This window comes from Marmota flaviventris, chromosome 6 (genome assembly GCF_047511675.1).
Source record: "Marmota flaviventris isolate mMarFla1 chromosome 6, mMarFla1.hap1, whole genome shotgun sequence".
NCBI lineage: Eukaryota > Metazoa > Chordata > Mammalia > Rodentia > Sciuridae > Marmota > Marmota flaviventris.
Window position 1 is genome coordinate 148868789 of NC_092503.1, and position 20765 is coordinate 148889553.

At 48.0% G+C, this 20765-nt stretch overlaps 1 protein-coding gene across 7 annotated transcripts in view; it reads left to right on the forward strand.

Annotated features, from left to right (window-relative positions):
- The window catches only part of Jarid2 (jumonji and AT-rich interaction domain containing 2), a 224639-nt gene that overhangs the window by 160365 nt on the left and 43509 nt on the right, over window positions 1–20765 (forward strand). For all 7 annotated transcript variants that reach the window (XM_071613699.1, XM_071613701.1, XM_027948185.3 and 4 more), the window contains 2 exons: window positions 5101–5270; window positions 18600–18776. In XM_071613699.1, coding sequence (XP_071469800.1) covers window positions 5101–5270; window positions 18600–18776 — 347 coding nt within the window. The remainder of the gene's footprint in view (window positions 1–5100; window positions 5271–18599; window positions 18777–20765) is intronic.

Here is a 20765-nt window from a genome sequence, read left to right on the forward strand (position 1 = left end):
GACATATAGGTGACACTTGTGACTGAAGGAATAAAAGGTCTTTATTGCAGCTTTAATTGTTGATTAACGATGATCCCTCTCCAGTTTGACATGGTTGCTTTCTAGAACACAAAAGAACTCAATGTCAAATGTTTCCTTGATCAAGACATTTGTGATTTCCAGGCAGTCTCTGTTCTTTGACATTTCAGGATGCTGCAAAGATTTCAAGCAATGTAATTGGATAATTTTGTTAATTGAGTCAAAAGACATACTGCATATTGCTTTTCATAGTTTGTGTGGGATGTCATCGACTGGCTCGAGGTTTGTGTGCACCAAGGGGCGTTTGGCTGGGTGGGGGGGTTCTTCCTTGCTGTGTGTTTAGTTGTATTAACTTATTCTCTTTCCTGTCTCCTATTCCTTTCCCATGGATTAAAGAGGAGGAAAGCTCTCCTATCTCCCCTATGTTCTGGGCGACTGAGGTGCTAGTGAGGTTGGGGCATCTTCCTGGGTGTTGTGTTGCTTGCATTCTTGGACCAGCGTCTTGGTAACGCTGACAAGTACACTTAAGCCATTGGGTTAGTATTCCTAAGGATGCCTGTGTTCTGAAGGAAGTCATGTGTTTGTGCGAATGAGCTATTTCTCACTGAAAACTTTCAGCATTAGGATGGAGAGTACAGATAGCACAGCTACCCTTCACTAATCTAAGGCAATTATAGAACGATTTATGGGGCAGTGACGTTTTTCTAAAAATAATTTTTTCCACCTCCTTATATCTAAATGTTAACATATTTGTCTGTTTTACCTGTGACCTGGTTAGAAAATTGGCTCTAGGGATCTTTAACTTAGCCAGCCAGGTACTTTGGAGATTCCGATTCTGACTCCCAGTGGGAGCCTACAGAAGATGAGTACTTCTCACCCAGAACCAAGGACTGCTGGGTCAAAGGAGTTAGTGCAGGAAGGACTTCTAAACAGAAACCCTGTTGTGTGGCACAGGTCAGAGAGCACAGACACTTAGAGGCAGGAGGAGCCTTATTTATCTCTGTTTTGCTGTCCTTTTTATTATTTCTAATAGTTTGATAAAATGAAGGCCCCCTGGTGGTGGACGGCAGGTCAGTTTTCCCGGGCTTGTGATACCACTGCTATCTTCCTGGTGCCAGTCTGACCAGACCAGACCTCTTGAGGATCCATCCGGAGCGACTTACCAACAGAAAATGCCTTCAGGCGAATCCGGCAATGGCAAACTTCTCCTCTAAATAGCTCCCTGTGTAACTTAATTAAGACAAGTGCTGCAAATATTTAATATCCTGTGGGTTTTTTTTTTTTCTAGCATAAACAAGCTATTTCTTCTGTGTATATGTTAACAAAAGAAAAAAACCGAGGCCCGAGAAGCCATGTGGCTAGATCTCAGATGCCATAGAGCAAAGCCCCTCTTCTGAGCCGGCGGGCTTCGCCTTCTGTGATGTCTTGTAACCTGGTGGGCAGTCGGGGAGTGTGACATGGAATGGGTGGGCAGCTCCTAGGAGGACGGAGACCGTGGCCACCATGGCGAGCGTCGTTCCCCTGCAGGCGAGCTCCGGGTTCACTTGAGGATGTGTTTATTTTCGCTCTGCTGTTCAGGATGTTTACAGCCGTCCTGTGTGGTTTGCCCGCAACTGCACTTGCATTTGAATTTGGTGGGCAGCTTGCCCTGGGTAGAGGATACCCCGCTGGCCCCCTGCAACCTCCGGCGCACACACGGGCACGTTCTTGTTCCTTTGAGTAGCTGCCAGGTTTGGAGAGTGTGTGTCTGGGGGTGGAATAGAGTGGGTAATTATTTGGGGGATGGAAACACAGGACATGTTTTTGAATAGGCCTTTCAGTGAGTTGGCAGAGCCTCAGGGCCGCTCCCACACCGCCACAAAGAGCACAGCCATGCTGGTCATTTTGCATTTGCCAGACGCAGTGTCTTATTTTTTGAATGAACAGGCCCTCCCTCCCCACCCATTCTCTACCCTTTGTTTAGAATTGGGATGTAATCTAAATAATTGGATTTACCAGCTTATGTGTTTAATATTGGAAAATTGAGTTAATAAAATGATGGTTTGGCATGATCGTCCCTCAGCAAGGGACCAGCTGTGCGCTGACTCCAGACAGCTCCATCTCCCCGGCTCCTGCTTTCCTCGCACCGCGAATGCGCGCTGGGTCGTCCTTGGGTTGGTAGTCAGGAATCCTGGACAGACTGGAATTTAATTAACCTAGAAATGGCTGTTGTGCTGAGGTCAGGCAGCCCTCAAGATGGAGCTCACAGATAGCTACACAGTGGGGGACCCCAGAGGAAACCTGGAGAACGGGTGCCACCCCCTCTTGTGAGGCACCCAGGAAGACTGCCCAGGAGGCTTCTGGATGCCTCCTTGAGGCAGGGCGGAGGGAGCTGGGGAGGTAGGCACAGAAAAAACAGACTGTGCAGGGCCGACTCACTGGGTGCTCTTTGCAAGCCTCCTTGCAAAATAACTAACGCTAGCTATTGGGGGTGGTTGGCAGCACAGTGCTGGGGACCCTCGACCAGGGCTAAGCACATGCCCTACCCTGGAGCTACCCCAGCAGCCCCCAGTATTTAGCAGTCATTTATGTACTTACATATCCACAGAAAGGCACTAAACATAGTTTTTAACCTAAAAATGTAAGTTTTGTTCTTATAAGTGTTTATTTCCTCGTATCCAAGCTCTGGAGCAATTCAGAGTCTGTCCTTGAACCTCACTTGCACTGCTATGAGGTGCTTGCCACAAGGATTCACCTGAATGGGGTGTTACTGGAGCTCATTGTGGGTGGCCAGGGCAGCAAAGCCAACACCTGCAGTCCACATGGGGGCTCCATGAGATGGAAAGCTCCACCCCAGGCACCAGGTTCCTGGTGTCCTCTGGGTCACGTTTGCTCAGTCACTGGGGAGCTGCACTTCTTGCTCTGAGGGGTCATATTTTGCTGCCACTTTTTAACTTACTACCTTATTGTTTATAGTCTTCTTTCTATGCAGGAGCAAGTTTCTTGTTGAGGTCCTGAAAGTGTGAGATGCTGTGCTCCACCGTGGCGTGTACATGTCATCTTTTCATGTGGCCACATAGTCTCCTCATCGTGTAGGATTTGTAGATTTTTTTTTTTTTTTTAAAGCTGAAACACTTATACTGCTGCATGAAAACAGGATTTTTATCTATAAAATTCCTGCATTACTCAGTGTGAATTATGTCCATTTGGATTGTGGAATTTGGAATTTCTACAGCACATATAGTCAGAAAAATGAGAAATTATACCCCATCAACGTGGGACTAATACATAGAGGCATAAATGCATTCTACTGTCATGTTATAAATAGAACAAATTTATAAAAAACAAAAAGCCAAACACAGTTAGGCTACTTTCCCCTTCAAATGCTCTAATGTTGTGTGTCCCACATACCTTCCACCCAATATGTCTGGACTTCAGCGTCCCCCATCCCCTGTGACGGTGCCACCTCTGGGCTTAGCTCCCGGGTTACAGCCAGGCAGTTGATGGCAAAGATGCTCTGTGGGGTTGCTCTCTTTCCTTTCCTTCTAGAACATGGGGAGATTCTGTGCAGTGATTAGCTGTCCCCCTTGTTAATGGGACTGCCTCCCGCTGCCCTTTGAAGGGATGTGGGCACATCCACAAGCATCGAAGTTTTTAAAGGGCTATAGGTTGCCCGTGACATAGCTGAGGAGTCATGCCTTCTCCTTGTACTGAGTTGATTGCAGGGAAACAACTTTTACTCCTTAGGCAGAGCAAGAAGTACAAATACCTTGCAACATATTGCATTTAATGTTTTTTGGGGTGGTGAATTTATGCAATAAAAATTTAAAGATATTAACTTGTACAAAATAAACAGTTCGGTAGTATTTTGTTAAACAGTGGAATGTTATTTATAAATGTCACAGGGTTTTGAGCTTCAGAAGTTTACTGTGCTCGCTATTTTTATACACTGTGCTCATTACTGTTTTATATGATCTGCTCCCAACAAGACTGCAAGAGACAATTGCATTCATGTCCTGATTTTTGCTTGATTGATTTGAGTTAGGTGGCATTATCAGTCCCTTGGTGTTTTGGGATTCTTCCTTTGGAACTCTAGCAGACGTTCTTGGGGCCCTTAAATCTGCTGCCTGGCTCTTCTGTGTTCTGCCCTCCAGTGCCTCTTCTCGGGCTTGAGACAAGGTCCACATGGCTGGCCTGGAGCAGGCCAGAAGCATGCTCTCATTCCTGGAGATGCCGTGTTCAATATTGAGATTTTTGCAGTGAAGGAAGAGCTAGTCCTATACCAGTGATCAGTGCCAGGTCCGTTCTTGCATAACATTAAACTATGGCCGTGTCTTTGTGTGCAGAAAGGGACTTCCACTCTTGGCTACGGTGTTAGGGAAGGAGTACAAAAACTGTCCCAGGATTCATGAGGGCTCACATGCCTCTTGTAAGGCCTTTCTGGTCTAGGGAAGGGAGCGCCTCACATGTGCTCTGAGGATGCACAATGGTTCTTAGTGGGGAACAGGTCCATTTGAATCCCTGATTTGGGAGTTTGGGTTTGACCCTGCTGGCCAAGGGGGGGGACTGTGATTTCCTAGGGTTGGGTACACTAAGAAGATCTGCCCCCTGCATGTTACAGGCTCTGGCTATTCAGGTATGCTCATCCGGCCGACTTCAGGAGGTAGGGGTGGGAGGGTTCGTGGTCTAGGTTAGTGGGCTGGGAGAGGGGAGGGTAAACAGGCAGAGTTGGACTTGTATGTTGGTCAGTGAAAGCTGTGGCTGCTCCGGTGCAGCAGGGCCTGCACTGCTTCTCGTTTCAGTTCCAGACACAGGGACGGAACCAGTCACTGCCTGCTGTTTTTGAAGGGCTGTATGTGTAGTTTGCACACGCTTATGCTTACACACCCAGCCCTCCTGCACGTACTTTATGTCCCTGTAACAAATTTATGGTGCCTTAAAGCAGGCCTGTGTGGCTTATGAGTGTGAGAGAACCTTAATTAGAAACAAAGGGTTTGCGTGGATGGCGTCCTTTCCTCCGGGTGTGCAGGATCTTATCGCTCCACATAGGTCTGTATCCTCCCGCCTCTGCCCAACTCTTAATTTTCCTTCTTGCTTTCGCAGGCCCAGGCTGCAAGCACAAAGGAAGTTTGCTCAGTCCCAGCCGAACAGCCCCAGCACAACTCCAGTGAAGGTCGTGGAGCCTTTGCTACCCCCGCCAGCTACTCAAATTTCTGACCTCTCCAAAAGGAAGCCTAAGACGGAAGACTTTCTCACCTTTCTCTGCCTTCGAGGTGAGCCCACGTGGCTGCTGTGTTGGAGGGCAGAGGAATGGCCCCTGCACAGGCCTGGCCCTGGCCCTCCTCTGCCACCTCCCAGCCTTCCTTCCCCAGCTGGGTTGGTGGGGGTCTCAACGAGAAGGTGCCCTCTAGCTTTTTGGACCAGCCGTCTGTTGAGTCTTTGTGTTTCTTTTGTTTTCATCTGACTTTTAACTCCCCCTTCTTAGTGAATGCTCAGCTGCACTCTTGGTAGGTTTTTTGGGTGGTGGTGGTGGTTTCATTTTTGTTTTTTGGTACTAGGGATTAAACCCAGGGGCTCTTGACTGTGGAACAACATCCTCAGTCCTTTTTACTGTTTAGTTCTCTAAGAGTCCAGGAAACTGTCTCAAGAACTAAGGGAGAGCCTGGGGGTGTAGCTCAGTGGTGAAGCGCCTCTGGTTCAGTATCCTGGATGGATGGATAGATGGGGGCGTCTCTGGAGGACACTGAGGGCCGGATGGGGAGGAGTTAGGAAGCCCTGACCTTGTAGAGCTCCTTGGGTGAGCTTCATTGAGAAGAGGGTGAGCAAGAGGAGAAGCTTTGATATTGCATATTTGTGGAAAGGCTTGAATTGAAGTTCATTGTTTATTTAAAAAATTTTTTGGGGGGGGGGATAAAGAATTTAAGTATATTGCTTTTTTCTGAACTTAAATATCTGCCTCCACCTGCCCCTCCCCCTGCCTGACATTTTTTATTGGTGCGTTGTAGCTGGAGGTGATGGTTGCCTGTGGTACCTGCACAGTGCAATGACCTAACTCTGCCAGTGTCCCTCCCCGTCACTCCCCTGCCTCCTGCATGACTGCATCTTGACCCATCTTAAGCACACTGATGTGTTACCTTCCCAGGGTGGGGGGTGTGGCATTGTCCTGTAACCTTCTGTTGGGACCCTCATAGGAGTGAGACATCCCCACTTCCCAGTGCTGCTGGTGCTTCCTGATTGATGTCCAGGGACTGTGTTCAGGATCAGCCTTTACTTCTGGTGCCCTGTGTTGCCTGCTCCGTGTGGAGGAGGCCCTTGGGCTATTTTTTTTTTTTTTTTGATGACTTTGAAATTTGAAGGTGATATGCCAGAAATTGTGTCGAATGGCCCTCGTGGTGTTTCCATGTAATTGGACTCAGGCTTTGCGTTCTGGGTAGGGATAGTTAGTGAAGTTGGACATGATCCTTCCTTCTTGCCTTTGGGTCCTCTGTCCCCGTTTTGGATGACGTTCTTGTTGGTCATTCCGTAGGGGTGATGAGCCTCCAGTGTGAAGTTACTAATTTCAACCTTCCTAGTACCCGAGGGATAAATCAAAAGTTTCTTTGAAGCTGGACCTCTTTCATTTCTCAGCCGAACCCATTTTTCTTAATCTGTTCATTTCCTGTTTTATGCAGAGGGCTGAGATCTGTTACTGTCACTGTTGGGCTCATCCCAGATCTTATCACTGGGAGCTCTTCTGGATGGCCATCTTGTCCTTGTGGACATTCCTGTCGTCCTTCCAGCCCTGCTTGCAGCACAGGTGTTCCAGGCCCATCTTGGGCTCTTACCCTGGTCCCCAGCTGGCCATTTCTCAAAGCTGCCCTGGTTGGTTTTATTGACAACTGATGTTTAGAAGTCGGGATCTGGGCCTTAGGTGTCGTGCAGGCTAATATTAGTGCTGTTTATTACTGGCACCCTTGGGTGCAGGTGTGTTGATAGTCCCCGGAGATGCTCTCATAACCCTCCTCAGCTGTGGATCACATGGCCGTTAAAGGAGGGCAGTGATGGACTAACCACCAATTCATGTGTGCCAATCTTTCCAGAGCTCCCGTGGAGAGTTCCTGTGCTCCTGAGTGTTAATTCTAAGGGCTGGCATGTGCTGCTGGGGTGGCCATGGAGGGAAGAGAGGAGAGTGGCCGATAGGTATCAGGAATGCCAGGCGAGTGGGGCAGTGAGAAGGAATTTGAGCAAAGGAATATTCACAGGGTCCCTGGTATCATTAGCACAAGGAGCTCAATGCAGTAATTAAAGTTCTGTGGTGGTGTGTGTGATGAGACTCTACTTTGTGACCTGGGTCATGCATCTTTTTAATGCATTTGGAGCTAGATGCTTTAAAAGGGCACCCCCCCCCCCCCCCGAAATTTATTTGGCTATCTGGAATTGCTGAATGGTACTATTAAACAATAATAATAAAAAGATTAAAAAGTAAACAAATTGGGAAAAAAAGTAAACAAATTGCACCTGGAGAAAATCTTGCCCAGCACTCACTTTGAGGTTTCAAGATTGTACTCAAAGAATTATCAACACAATTTACCTCTTTAAGATGTCCAGTGCAATAAAGGTCTAGATAAGAAACTTAAGAGAGATGTAAAACAATTTTGGAAAAATGTTCTGAGTCTTGGAAATTTATTCCTTCATTTTGAATCAGGCAGCAAAATTGATTTTATTTTTTTTAAAGCTGGTCTAAAATAAATACCCATTGCACTCTTACTTTTTTCTCCTATAGTCTTTATATCTAAGGTATTAAAAATGAGAGTCATTCTAGTTTCAAAATAACATGTTTTGGAGCCATGCACGGTGGCGCACACCTGTAATCCCAGGGACTTGGGAGGCTGAGGGAGGAGGATTGCAAGTTCAAGACTAGCCTCAAAGAGACCCTAATGAAGCCTGTCTCAAAAAGCCTCAGTGTTTGAGCACCCCTGCATTTCATCTCCTGTACCAAAACAAATGTTTTTGTTTTTTTTTTTAAGATCAGGTATGTTTACCAGATCTGGCTGAACAAACCACAAATGATAGACCCGGTGTGTGATACTTTTTTTTTTTTTTTAATTAGATGGTATATTTTAATATGTAATTACTTGATCTTATTAAAATTCATTTTGAATTAGAGGGGTTATGTTGATGATCCCTATAATGTACTACTATTAATAATTTCAGTTTTAATTTTAAATGGTATCTAACTTTTGTGTCATAAAAGTATTTCTAGTTCCTCTTAGGAATAGCAACAGAAAAGTAGGCAAGAGGGTAAACTCAAAACAGCTTGTCTTGGGTTGGCACAGACGACCATCACTCGCTGTCTCCTTTGCGCACATCTTACCAAGCCCAGCTCTGTGCGCATACTCAAGGCATAAAATTCTTGAAAAGGTGCTGGATTGTGGTTTTTGTTGCAGAATCACAACCCTGCCTGCCTGTCATATTTTAGTAGTTGAACCTTGTTCCATTTGTAAATGTTTCCTAATTTGATAGCAACAGCTGATGACGCATATCCTCAGTTGAATCTTTGGCTGCTTTGAAGCCTTTCAGGTCACTTTGACAGTTAGGAATTAGACGAACATTCGAGACCTGCATTCTAAACCAAACAGAGCTTGTCAGCCTCAGACCTCACATCGAGCACGGGGAGTCCATCACCCTCAGGTGACAGTGGGCATGGGAGGGTAGACATGGCAGTCTTTAATAAGCTCATTATTATTTATAGGGGAAAAAATCAGGGTGCAGAAATAATGAAAGAATCCAGTCAAAGACCTGGTAGTGATGTTTGTGGCCGTGGATCACTCATCATTCTTCCTCCAGTTCCTGGTTATTAGTTTTTATTGGTCTCTGTGCTAGTTTGCAGTATTGGAGAGTAAGTGGGCTGCGGGAGGCAGGAAGTGGAATTCTTGAAGCCTTGTTGTTTGCTGTCCATGGGAGATCACTAGAGCCCAGTCCCTGTCTCCTAGAGGCCCCAGTGTGTGTCTTGCAAGTAGGCGCCCTGGACCATTACTAGTGGGATTAGCATGGATTTGGAAACAGACCAGCTAGTCATGTGGGCTAAAAAAAACCTTTAGTGAAATTTTTAAAGATGAGCCATATGTGGTGGCATACACTTCTGATCCAGCAGCTTAGGAGGCAGGCAGAAGGATTGATTGCAAGTTCAAGGTCAGCGTCAGCTGACTCAAAAAGGAACAGGGGATGTTCAGAGGTGCCTCTGGGTTCAATCCCCAGCACCAAAAAAAAAAAAAAAAATTTTTTTTTTTTTTTAAATTCTCTCCCTTGGGGCTTAAACCCACCAGCCATGTTTGGAGAGGCTTTTTCCTTTCCTGTTGATGTCATGCCCTGGAATCTCCAAGGTGAAAGAGGATGGCAGGAACGTGTTGCGGGGGCCTGCCATGTGGCTCCCTTCAGTGGTTATTTCTAGGGGCCACACCCCTCTTGCCAGAGACGTAATTAGCATCTTCCGCAGTGCCTGGTGAAGAGGGTTTGTGTGTGCCCTGTGCGTGATTCAAGGCGTGCTACCGCTGCCTTTCCTGTCACCAGGCTCGTTGTTGTTAATGAGTTCTGTCTTCCTCTCTTTGTTCTGAATATAATTATTAAGAGATTTAAAAGAGCTTAATGCAGCAGAGCAGTGGCAGGTTAAAAGATTCTCTTATTTACATTTTTCTCTTTATGAGGCACTGCAGATGAGGGGGATTCCCATAGGGGACTCCTGACGCTTGTGCACAGAAGCACCGCTCATTCTGACGACCGCGGCTGTCACACTGTTTGGCGTCCCAGCTTGGCCTTGCAAGGAGAGCCTTTTGGGGGGATTCCTAGCACATACCCTTGCCGTCAGCCATTGTGAAGCAGTGCTGTCTTGTTTTGGGGCTGCCTGCCTTTCGTTTCCCCTGTCTTACAAAATCTTTCACAATCAGCTGTCATTCAATCACTCATTAATTCAGCAAACCTTTTTATATGCTAGACACTTAGAAAACAGGTTAGAGTTAGGAAAGCAGAAGTAGGTGGCAGGTGAAATAGAAGAGGTGTACCGGGTGTGCGAAGGTGCCAGGGCCGGGTGTTCAATGTGGAGGCAGGAAGGGAATCCTGTTCCCACCGACTAGGATGCGTGCAGAAAGGAAGGGACATTTGTGGTGACTCTGGTATATCAGAAGCCTTTGCAGAAAGGGACTGGGGAGAAATACTGCAGAAACCTCTGTGAGGCCTGTGTGGCTGTTGGGTTCCTTATAGTAGGGCTCTCGGGGCACAGGTCAGATCCTGTGGGCCCTGAGCTAGATGTTGGGGTATCATGGAGGCTCATCAGCTGAGAGGGGTCTGAATCCTCCCAGAAGGTTGGGAAGATGACCCTGGTGCTCTCCTGAAATTGACCGAGGCTCCCCAGAGCCTGTTTTGGGAGGTGATTGTGGAAGCAAGGCAGAAGGTGGCAGAAGATTTCAATCCATGTTGGCCCCGCGTCCCCATCTGTAAAGAGGGTATTCCAGTTTCTGTTGTACACACTTGCTGGGGAAGGGGTGTGAAACGGCCCTGATGTGCCCAAGGCAGTCATCTAAGTATATTTGCTGTTACTCAGTGTTTTTTCTTTTTCCGCAGAGGTAGTGGGGACAAAGATGATTAGATTGAGATGTGGGTAGCCTCACATAAAAGACCCTGTGACTACGCTGCAGGTAATAGAAGGCACACCGAGGAGTTTCCTCTGAAGATGGTTGTTGGCCTTTGGCAAGGAGCACATATTTTGATTTATTACTGGCCTTGGGTATCGAGGAGGAGAATTATAAGTAGGGCACATGCAAAAGTCTGGGGTGATTTTGAGGTCACAGAAATAAAGGGGATTAACCTGCTAGAAAGCAATTAAGCAATCTCCCAGTTGCAAGGAGCACTATGGCGCTAGTAATGAACTTCCCTGAGCAAAATGGGAATACTTCACATCATACATGCTCTTCAGGGAGGAAGGTGCTGTGTCAGGGTGATACACAACTCTCCCCTGCAGATTGTCCCCTCTGCAGAGTGTGGCATCTTAATTTCTGAGAAATGCAACAACGAGGTGGAGTGGTCACTGTCCTGGGGTTTCCATGGCCACCATGCCCTCTGCTTTCTCTGCCTCAAGCCACCTTCTCTGCTTGGTTTCCCCCAGTGTCTCGGTTCTGCTGAGCAAGGGACTGATTCGCCAGGGTAGTTCATCAGCTAGTAATGAAGAAATATGAAACCTTGGGATTCTTGATGTGAGGAGGGGAAGGATGGATCTCTTTTAATTGCTCTGTGACCTTGATCAGCAGAGGCGCCAAGACGTTTGGCTCTGAGGATGGGCCCCGTTACAGGCCAGCTGGCCTCTGCCCAGGCCTGCTCTTCTGGAAGGTCGAGCAGGCTCCCTTCCCCACCAGGGGCTGTTGGTGCAGACCTGTCCTGCTGCTTGAAGTCCTCTCTGGCCCCCTGTGCACAGAGGTGTCCTTTAGTAGCCTTTTGAAATCCAGAGAAGGTAGATGGGGAAAACCTTTGCTGGCTATGAGGGGTTCATTCCCAGGATGGCAGAAAAGTCCCAGGAGTCCTCATCCTGCAGGAAACACGGCCTGAGTGTTCAGTGTGTGGGGATCTGAGGAAGCTGCCCTTGGCCTACCAGGTCACAGACTTGGGTGGCTATAGAGACTGGTGGTTGGTGAATTTTCTTTTCTACGCTGTGTCAATTCAAGATGATACTCAATAGCTAGAAAGGATGTGGGTGCAGTCCTGTCCTGGCTGGGCTGTGATGTGATGTGTGTGTGTTTCGATTAAGGGAACCATACACTGCCTGACATCAGATTGAAGGTGTGCTTGTAAAACTGTTAAGCCACCGTGTGGTGGATATTGGGAAGGAGTGTTCCAGGTTTTAATGACTGTTGTGGGAGGTAACTGGTGCCCATCATAATCTCAGTGCTGATTCCCTTGTTCCTGGGGTCTTGCAGACAGAACATGTGCCCTGACAGGGGAGATTACCCATTTTGGGGATCAGAGAGACATATCCATGTGCCTGTGGATTTAGGCCAGTGCCCAAGGTGACCTCATGACCAGGAAGTTGTTACTTGATCCCTCATTTTTCTTTGGAAAAGACTTTTATGTGACCGACCTGTTGTCAGGTGTCCTCGCGCTCTGGTGTTTTCTGTCGGGTGTCCTCAACATCCAGTGAATTGGCTTTGCATGACTCGTCCTGGTTCCTGGCCATACAGCCTGCTTACTTTCATTTGGGAAAGGAGATACGAGGTACGCTGCCTTTCCCCTCACCACTCAGTGTGAGGCCTCACAGCCACAAGCTGTTTGACACCTGAGTCTCAGGATCAGCCTGATGCCACCACTCCAGTGGGAGTTGCTCAGGGGCTTTCATGCCCGCTGCTTTGCAGCCTTTGGGGTCCTGACACGTGATTGGTCTGAAGACATATATCACCTGCATTTTGCATGCAGAAAACCGAATATTCCTGGCATGGAAGTGACTGTTGGCGTGAAGCCTTCATCTTAAGAGTTGTGGATTCTGTAAGGTGCTTTTCAATAATTGGCTTTTTTTTTTTTCTTGTATTTGCATATTAAAGGGAAGACCAGTTCCAGGATGAGCATGATTGACAGGCAGCCCCTCCTTCACTAAGAAGTAGGAGCTCCCTTTGTGAGTGGCCTTCAGTGTGGAGGACTATTACCCCAAAGCCTGCTGCACATTTGGCTCTTGGTGTCTGGGGTGACTTGAAATGAACACTTTAGTTTTACAACATTTTTAATATCTTCAGGAGAAGTCATAGCTGTGACTTTTGTTGATATAATGGAGCTAAATCTTTTAAGACTTGAATGTGAACACTTAAGAAAATAAGAGCACATGGAGGATCTGGGCAAGACAGATAATTTTAGGATAGTATGTGTGTATTCAGGCGATGTTTGGAAAACCCTTTTGTAAATTCTTCCCTTGGAAATTGTAGAGGCTGACTTGGAAGGGTCAGCAAGATGGCCATCCAGCGTGCTGTTGCTGCCCCATGGTGTCTATATGTGTGTGAATGGACATGTGGTCTCTTTGGATCAGTGGACTAAAGTAGCTGCACTCGCTGATTTGTATCGCTTACCCTGATAGGATGGATCCCCCCTCCTGCTCAGAAAATCAGGGTAACTCTCCCTCTTGCCCCCCACATCATTCCCTACCAGTTCTGTCTTGAGTTTTGCATTTTAAATTTAGTCTGAAAATAGGGGCTGATTGCTTTTCATTCTCTTTATGGATCCTCAGGTTGACTGTTGAGGAACTGCAGCTCACTGGGCCTGTCCCCATGTTAATTGGGTCAAATACTGGAATTTGACTTTCCAGCTAAATGACTGTATACAAGGGAATCCCTTTAGGGTCTTTCCAAAACAGAGTTGAGCTATATTTGGCTTATTAAGATTAAGAGCTGGTCGAGGGATGGAAGATAATGGGAAGGAGGGTTTGTCTGTGTACATAATTCATGGAGAAGAATCCAACTTTATAGAAACCAAAGCCCAAATTAGAGAAAGCAAGCTTTTGGATTAAAACAATTTCTGTTGTGGTTGTAACATGCCACAGTTTGATTTTTGTCCAGATGAAAACATTTGGTTTGCATTTCAGTAAATATTGTGGAGACATTGCCAGCTAATTCTGAAAAGTAATGAAATACGGCTTTGGCAAAGCGCAGATGCGTGCCGTACTCCTGATTTCTCTTATCTGATCCAAGTTCAGATTTTTTTTTCACATTTGCTAATGCACTTGAATAATCGGGGGAGAAAATATGCTTGTAATTTTAATAGGAAACTGTGTCTGTCATCACTGAGTATAAAATACGCTCTCCTGTGTCCCCACCCGCCCCCCCCCCCCCTCTTTACCGGCTAAAACATTCACCTTCCATTGATTGCTTCTTAAAACTGCAGAGCTTGTACAGGAGAGAGATGATGTGATTCCATGGGATAAGTCAGTCTGTCTTATGACCTTGATGTCATGGAGGGGATTGTGTCTTAACATGGAGAGTCTGCCCTGAGAATGGAGAGTTGTGGGGGTGCCTGGGCCCCTCTCGAGACTCCCTTGTTTTCACCAATCTTGCTGGTGTTTTGCCACAGTGGGTTGGTGATCCTTCCATGACGGTCCCTTTTCTGAAGGTGTTTTCTGGTTGTGAACCCCTGGCTCCTGCTTCTCCTTGCTGTTGGCTGTTGTCCCGCAGGTCCAGTCTCACTGCCCCAGGTGCTTCCTACAGCAAGCCTTTCAAAAGACTGTCCCATGTGATGTTGGAGGACTGAAGTTTCTTTAATAAAATTGCCAGTTATGAAGCCAAGCCCATGTGCCAGCCTCTGCAAGTGGTAAAAGAAAGATTAAAGGTTACTTAGTTTTGCATCAAGCCTGCAGCACTGTGCTCCTGGAGGACTCCCACTCACCCCTTCATACTGCGGAGCGTGGGAAGATTTCCCCCAGTACCTAGTGGCCAGACCGCGGCTCTGCCCCGAGGGTTTGAAATACCCTTTCCTTCCTGTTGTGTTTGAACCCTGTCCCCCTCTGCGCTCAGCTGTGAGTTAATCAAGCCTGCTCCTAGGTGGGGAGGAAGTCGCTGTTTTCTGTAGTAAGTGGTTTGAAGATGCTTTTCCCTTCTGTGTTTCTGGGGTGGTTGAGCCGTTTGCTGGGATTGTGCTGCAGTGGTCGCTGTTCTTCCCTCGCCTTGATCGTTTTCATCTTGGTGCGGAACATGCAAGTTAGCTTTTCGCCACTGAGACCAAGATGCTGAGGAAGAAAGGTTCATTTTGGCTCATTGTTTCAGAGGACTCGATGCAGTCTGTACTTGGCTAGCCCCAAGGCCGAGCATGGCAGAGGAAGGCCACTCACTGGAGACAGCCAGGACGCAGAGACAGGAGCTGAACCCTCCCAGTGGGCATGCCTTCCTCAGCTGGGTCCACCTCCCCGTCGTCCATTCAGCTATCACTGATGAGTTCATGTGATGAGCTAATCTGCAGACAGTGTCGGAACTCCTGGGATTTAGTCACTGCCCCAAGCCCCACCTCTGAACCTGGCTGCATTGGGACCGTGATTTTGGCAGGTGTTCCAGACCCAAAGCTGGGCATGTAAGAAGAGATGATCTTGCTGGTTCTGCCCTGACAAAGCGAGAGGCTTGTACTTCTTTTGGCTGGAGCTGTGACTTCTTATAACCTGGAGTGCTCGTTGGCCTCTGTCCCTTTGCAGACGGACATGCCAGCGGGATTCCTAGAGGGATTTCCAACCGCAGCCTGGTGGCACAGTGTGGGGCCAGCACTGCGTGACTGTTGGAGTCAGTCTTTTGTTCCTGTGGGGCATTAACAAGGTTGGTGAGGTGCAGAGGAGGCCGAGCCTAGTTCTGCACGGCTGTGCCTTCTGGGACATGTGCTCATCGTTCTCGAATGCCTATGTTACATAGGCAGCAGTGGATTGGCAGTGGCATCTTGGAGAAGGACACTTGACGAACAGGTCCTATCCAGCTCAGAGGGGCCATTTTGCCTTGGTACTTGTCGGAGCCAAGAGTGCATGCGAGGCAGCTGCGAGCCGGAGGCCCTCCCTGTGTGGTGAGCAGTTTGTTCCTGGAGCGCATTCCTCCTCTCTCAGGAGGCTATGTGTGGCCTGACTGGGTTTTGCACCTCTAGGTCCAGGCCAACATTTTCACCTGAGTAGTCAGAATCACCTGTTAGGTTGAAAGTGATCCGCTTTTATCCCTGGTGTGCCCATGCGTAGAGGAGATCCTGTCCTTTGGCATCTCTGACTGGATGATCACATTGCTTTGTGCAAAAGCCTTTGGTTTGAGAGCAAGTTCCGAGGGGGTGCCGCTCCTCCCCAAGGTCCTCTGCTTCCTGTCCTACATTCTCTTACCTGCTAAGGAGATGTAAAAACAGATTCATTCATAAGATTGGCTGTGTTCCTCTGGTTTTGAAGAAGTTACTCTGTGTAGGAAAGGTTTGGTTATGGGTTAAGTGTCCCCCAAAGACTCCTGTGATGAGAGGCTTGGACTCCAGGGTTGTGGATTGTTAGGAGGTGAACTTTACAGCTGTGGCCAAGTGGGTGGTCTGCACATAGGTCTTGGTGGGGACCCTGTCCCTGGAAGGATTTAAGTAGTCCCTGTGGACCTGTTGGTAGCTCTTGGAGAGAGTTGTTATAAAAGGAGCGATCCTGTCCCATTGGACTCTCAGATTCTTGACTTCCCAGCAGTTTTTTTTCTGTGTGCTCCTTGCCAAAACCTGTGCCTGCACATATGGTTTGAACTTTGAACTTCCAAAACTGTGCAGGAAATAACACCCCCTCTCTTGTAAGTAGTCTGTCAGGTATTTTGTCACAGTAATCAAAAGCTGACTAATGCATGCTTCTTTTAGGACAGCAGTGTTAGTTCTTTGGGATACAGACTTGATGTTCGCCCCGTTCTCTGAGCATCTTGCATATAAGGAATGTGAATTGCTGTGTGCTGCTTTTGTAGGGTTTGAGTTAGGAAGTTCATTCCTTGCGTGTTTTTTTACATGCTTCATGTGGACTTCTACCTGATTCTCTTTGAATCAGATCTTGCTGTCCTGTTTTCACATCCCTCCCTGACAGCCTCAGTTGCCTTTTCTGCTGGGGGGAGAGGAGGCTCTCCTCGGCACATCGCCTGGCTCTGCCTGGCTCAGCAAATGTTACTACAGGGCCAGCACGCAGCCCTGCTGTGCTGACACCCCGTCCTTCTCACGGTGCCAGATGCTGGGTAGGAAGGCTGCTCTTCAAAAGAAATGTAGAAGCAGATGAGGGGAATTTGTGTACAAGTGGCCAGAGCTTCCACGTCGGATGTGTGGTCTAGGGTTGCCACGGAACACGCAGTATTTTATTTGGCATGTGTATTTGTGGGTGTGCTGGAATGATGTGGATCTATAACAAAATAATGTGGCTGTGGAGGGACCCTGTACCCACCTGGGAATGGCCATTCCTGAGAGGAAACCCCCAAGAAGAAGCCAGGAAGTGTGGGGTCTCCTTTTCCCTAGCTAGTCTTGCACTAATTATAAAACTGTTTAGGATAAGAATATATACTTTGTACAGGTGAAACTGTAGCTAGGTATTTTCTTCAGATTTTTTTGGTGGGGGGCAGATACTAGGAATTGAACCAGAGGCACTGAACCACATCTCCAGCCCTTTGTATTTGGAGACAAGGTCTCAGTAAGTTTCTTGCTGAGTTGCTAGGCTGGCCTCAAACTTGCAATCCTTCTGTCTCCGCCCCCTCAGTTGGGATTGTAGACTTGTGATTTACAGGCCCATCTGTAAATTCTTAACTCTTTATTTACTGTCTTAACTTTTGTTTGATTAAAAGTTTCCTCTCAAGTCTAGGTCAGGTTTAGGAACTTCTCTGGAGAATCTGATTCTGAATGGAAATGATACAGGGGAGAGACGAGCACAGAGAAGCCCAGGGGACGGGCTGCAGTTCTGTCAGGTGCAGGGGTCATGTTTCTGGCTGTGCTCGGCCTGGGGATGTGTGTCCTGGTGGTTGGTGGGAAGCTGCAGCAGAAGGGAGGATGGGACAGGTGTTAGTCTGCATCTTTGGAGTATGAGTTTTAGGTTTGCCATGCTAGGTCCCTGGAGCTACTCATTCATCCTGTCTCCTTGTTAAAGAGTGTGCTGTCCCCACGTGGACAGAGTGGTTTTAACCATTAGATGTGAAATTTGGGAAGGAGGGCACCTGGCTACTTGTATTTATCTGATGTTGCAGAGTGTTAGCTCGCGCACAGGAGTGTTGGGCAAGAGGAGAGATTTAGCCTACATGCCTCAGTCCGTGGGGGCAGCTATCCCAGGAACAACTGAGAGGAGAGAAGACGACCTTTGGATTTTAGCAGCCTCTAGCCTACAGAGTGTACCGGTGACCCAAGTGACCTCCTTCTGAAGTGTCCTTCTGATGAGGAAGAACTTGTATGATAAGGACCTTGTTCTGGTGCTGTGCCCCCGAAGTACAGAAATGATAGCATTGGAGGTGGGGCCATTAAGATGCGAGAGAGGGAGGGAGGGTGTGTCCGTGTCTTTGAGGAGAATGTTTTGTTTTCTTCTTAAATCCAGCACTTTCTAGCACTGTGCAGGAATTTATTTTAATAATTTTACATCCCATTAGCCTAATCATATCAGAGTAGCTTCTAAGTGCATTAGGGTCTTGAAGAATCTGCATCTCTCTTTCCCTCAGCATGAATACCAGGCAGTGATGTTTATAGAAGCAAACAAGTCAGGAACTGGTGGTGTGGCTGAGGGGTGGAGCACTTGCCTAGCATGTGCAAGGCCCTGGTTCCATCCCCTGCCCTGCAGTGAATGAATGTTAAATTCTGTTTTTATTACTTCCTTCTCTGATTGTCTTTTCTTTCATTTTAAAAGTCTAGTAAGTTAAATGCATATTGCAGATTAGTCTCTTTCTTGGCAGAGTTTTTGTGTTTTTTTAATTGTTGAAAGGTCATAGATGAAGTTAAATTTTCTGGAGAATATTTGAAAATTTCAAGTGGCGGTTGTATGAATAGGTTCATTGGCAAGAGTTGGGTTCGTAGCTCTGCAAGTGCCTCCATTGGGGTCTCCTTCTGGAAGGGGTGAACATCAAGGCTGGTGTTTAAACCTCTTACACATCTCGTCTTTCCTTACCCACCAGGTTCTCCCGCGCTGCCCAACAGTATGGTTTATTTTGGAAGCTCTCAGGATGAGGAGGACGTCGAGGAGGAAGATGACGAGACAGAAGATGTCAAAACAGCCACCAACAATGCTTCATCTTCATGCCAGTCAACCCCCAGGAAAGGAAAAACCCACAAGCACGTTCACAACGGGCATGGTAGGTCCTCCCCAAGGATGGGGTGAGAAGGAGAGAGCTGGACGAGCCCATGCTTGGGTGGCAGCAGAGCCAGCTCTGGGTGCTTTACTATGCACCCAACTCTTCACGGGCAAAGAGGTCACTCACACAGCAGAGCAGTCTCAGGTGGGCGAGAGCATGGATGGAGATATGAGGGTAGATTTCCTGTGCTGTGGAGGCCCGAGCCACAGGCAAGAGGGTGCGTGTCTCCATGGGGATGGTCACAAGATCGTGTGAGAGCTTTGGTGATGAGCTTCTGTGACTCCAGCAGGTGGCTGTGGTGTAGAAATCCCTTCTGTGAAATGGAGAAGACGCACCTTATGACACAGAACCATCTCCCCTCGAGGGTTAGAGGGCTGGGGAAAAGGGAAACAAAGGGCGGGAGTAGGAGTCTGGCTGCCAGAGATGGGCAGCTCCAGGTCACAGGCCGTGGTGGGCCTCGGGTCTGCAGGGTCAAGAGGGTTCACACGCCCTCAGGCTGGAGGAAGGATTCACTGTGGCTGAGTTTAGATGTGGAGATAAGGTGAGCTAGGCCAAGTTCAGACACTTCCTGGCAGCAGAATGTAGTTTGAAATCAAAGGAAAAATGGTCCGAGTTGGAGGGATCCATCCAGGGAGAGCAGATGAGAATGTGAACTTGAGAACATGCAGCACTACAGCGCTTCCCAGAGACCCAGAGAAGTGGCTGTCATAGGAGAGAGGATGGTCTCATCGTCACATGGTGGGAATGTATTTGCCATGTGCAGGATCCGATGGCCTCCTGGACACGCTGGGCCTTTCGCCCTTCTGCGGTTGGGCAGGTGTGCTCGTCGTCCTGCCGATGGTGACGTTCGTCCCATGTGTCTTACAGTTGGGCTGCATTTCCAATTTCCCAGCTCATCTGAGCTTGGGTCACTGGCGATTTTCCCATAGGTTCAACCTATGATGTGACGGACAGTCTTTCAGGTGCACTGGTCTTTGGTTCTCTTTCAACAGCAGCTTCAGGGTGATCAGGTGGAGGGGCACGTTGCAGGGTGTGTGTGCAGGGCGCGTGTGCAGGGCGCATGTGCAGGGCGAGGACAGCAGCCTGTCCTGGCCACTGCCTTTGTCATTGGAGCCGAGCAGAAGTGTATCCCTCTGTCTGCATCTCTGGGCGTCTGTGTTTGTGTGCACACACACAAAGCTCATTTTTGAAAATGCTTTGAGATTTTTACATGGAAAACAATACTGTTGTATTCTGCTATCTTTCCTATCCTCTACAACAGTCACTAGTATGGCAATATGTAAAAACGTGGATGTGTAACCGATGTGATTCTGCAATCTGTATACGGGGTAAAAATGGGAGTTCATAACCCACTTGAATCAAATGTAGGAAATATGATATGTCAAGAGCTTTGTAATGTTTTGAACAACCAATAAAAAAAAAAATACTGTTTTATTTCACAGCATAAGAAGCCCATGGCAGCTGGCACCCCGGCCTGGAGCGTTTGTTGGAGGGGGTCCTTGGTGAGCCACCCTCCAGGCCTCTTCTGTTTTGACCTTATCTAACCGGTGCTCAGCTGCAGCCTCAGAGAGTTGCCTTTGGCTCACCTCCAGCCTGGTCATGGAACCCCGCCCCCGTGGAACCCAAGGGGAGCTTCAGGAAGGGGGAGTGGGGTGCAAGTCCAGCCCAGGTGCTCTGCCCTCTGATGGATTTCTTCCTGAAACCAGGCCTTGCTGCTCCAGTGCTGTTTCCCACAGCCCTGCCCCTCACCCATGCGGGCCTGCCCGCTCCCAGGTCAACACCCCTTCCCGGGTCAGTCATTGCCTGGTGGTCGCTGCAAGCATTTCTCTGCTTTATGAAATGGCCCATCTGTCTCATGGCTGTGTCGTCACCCAGGGTGGCAGCGTTCAGTCAGGAGTCGGGGTTTTGGAATGCCTCCCCCTGCCCTCTGGGCTGCGAATGCTTGGACAGTGTGTCCTTGGATGAGGTGGACCCTGTGCTGTGATGGCA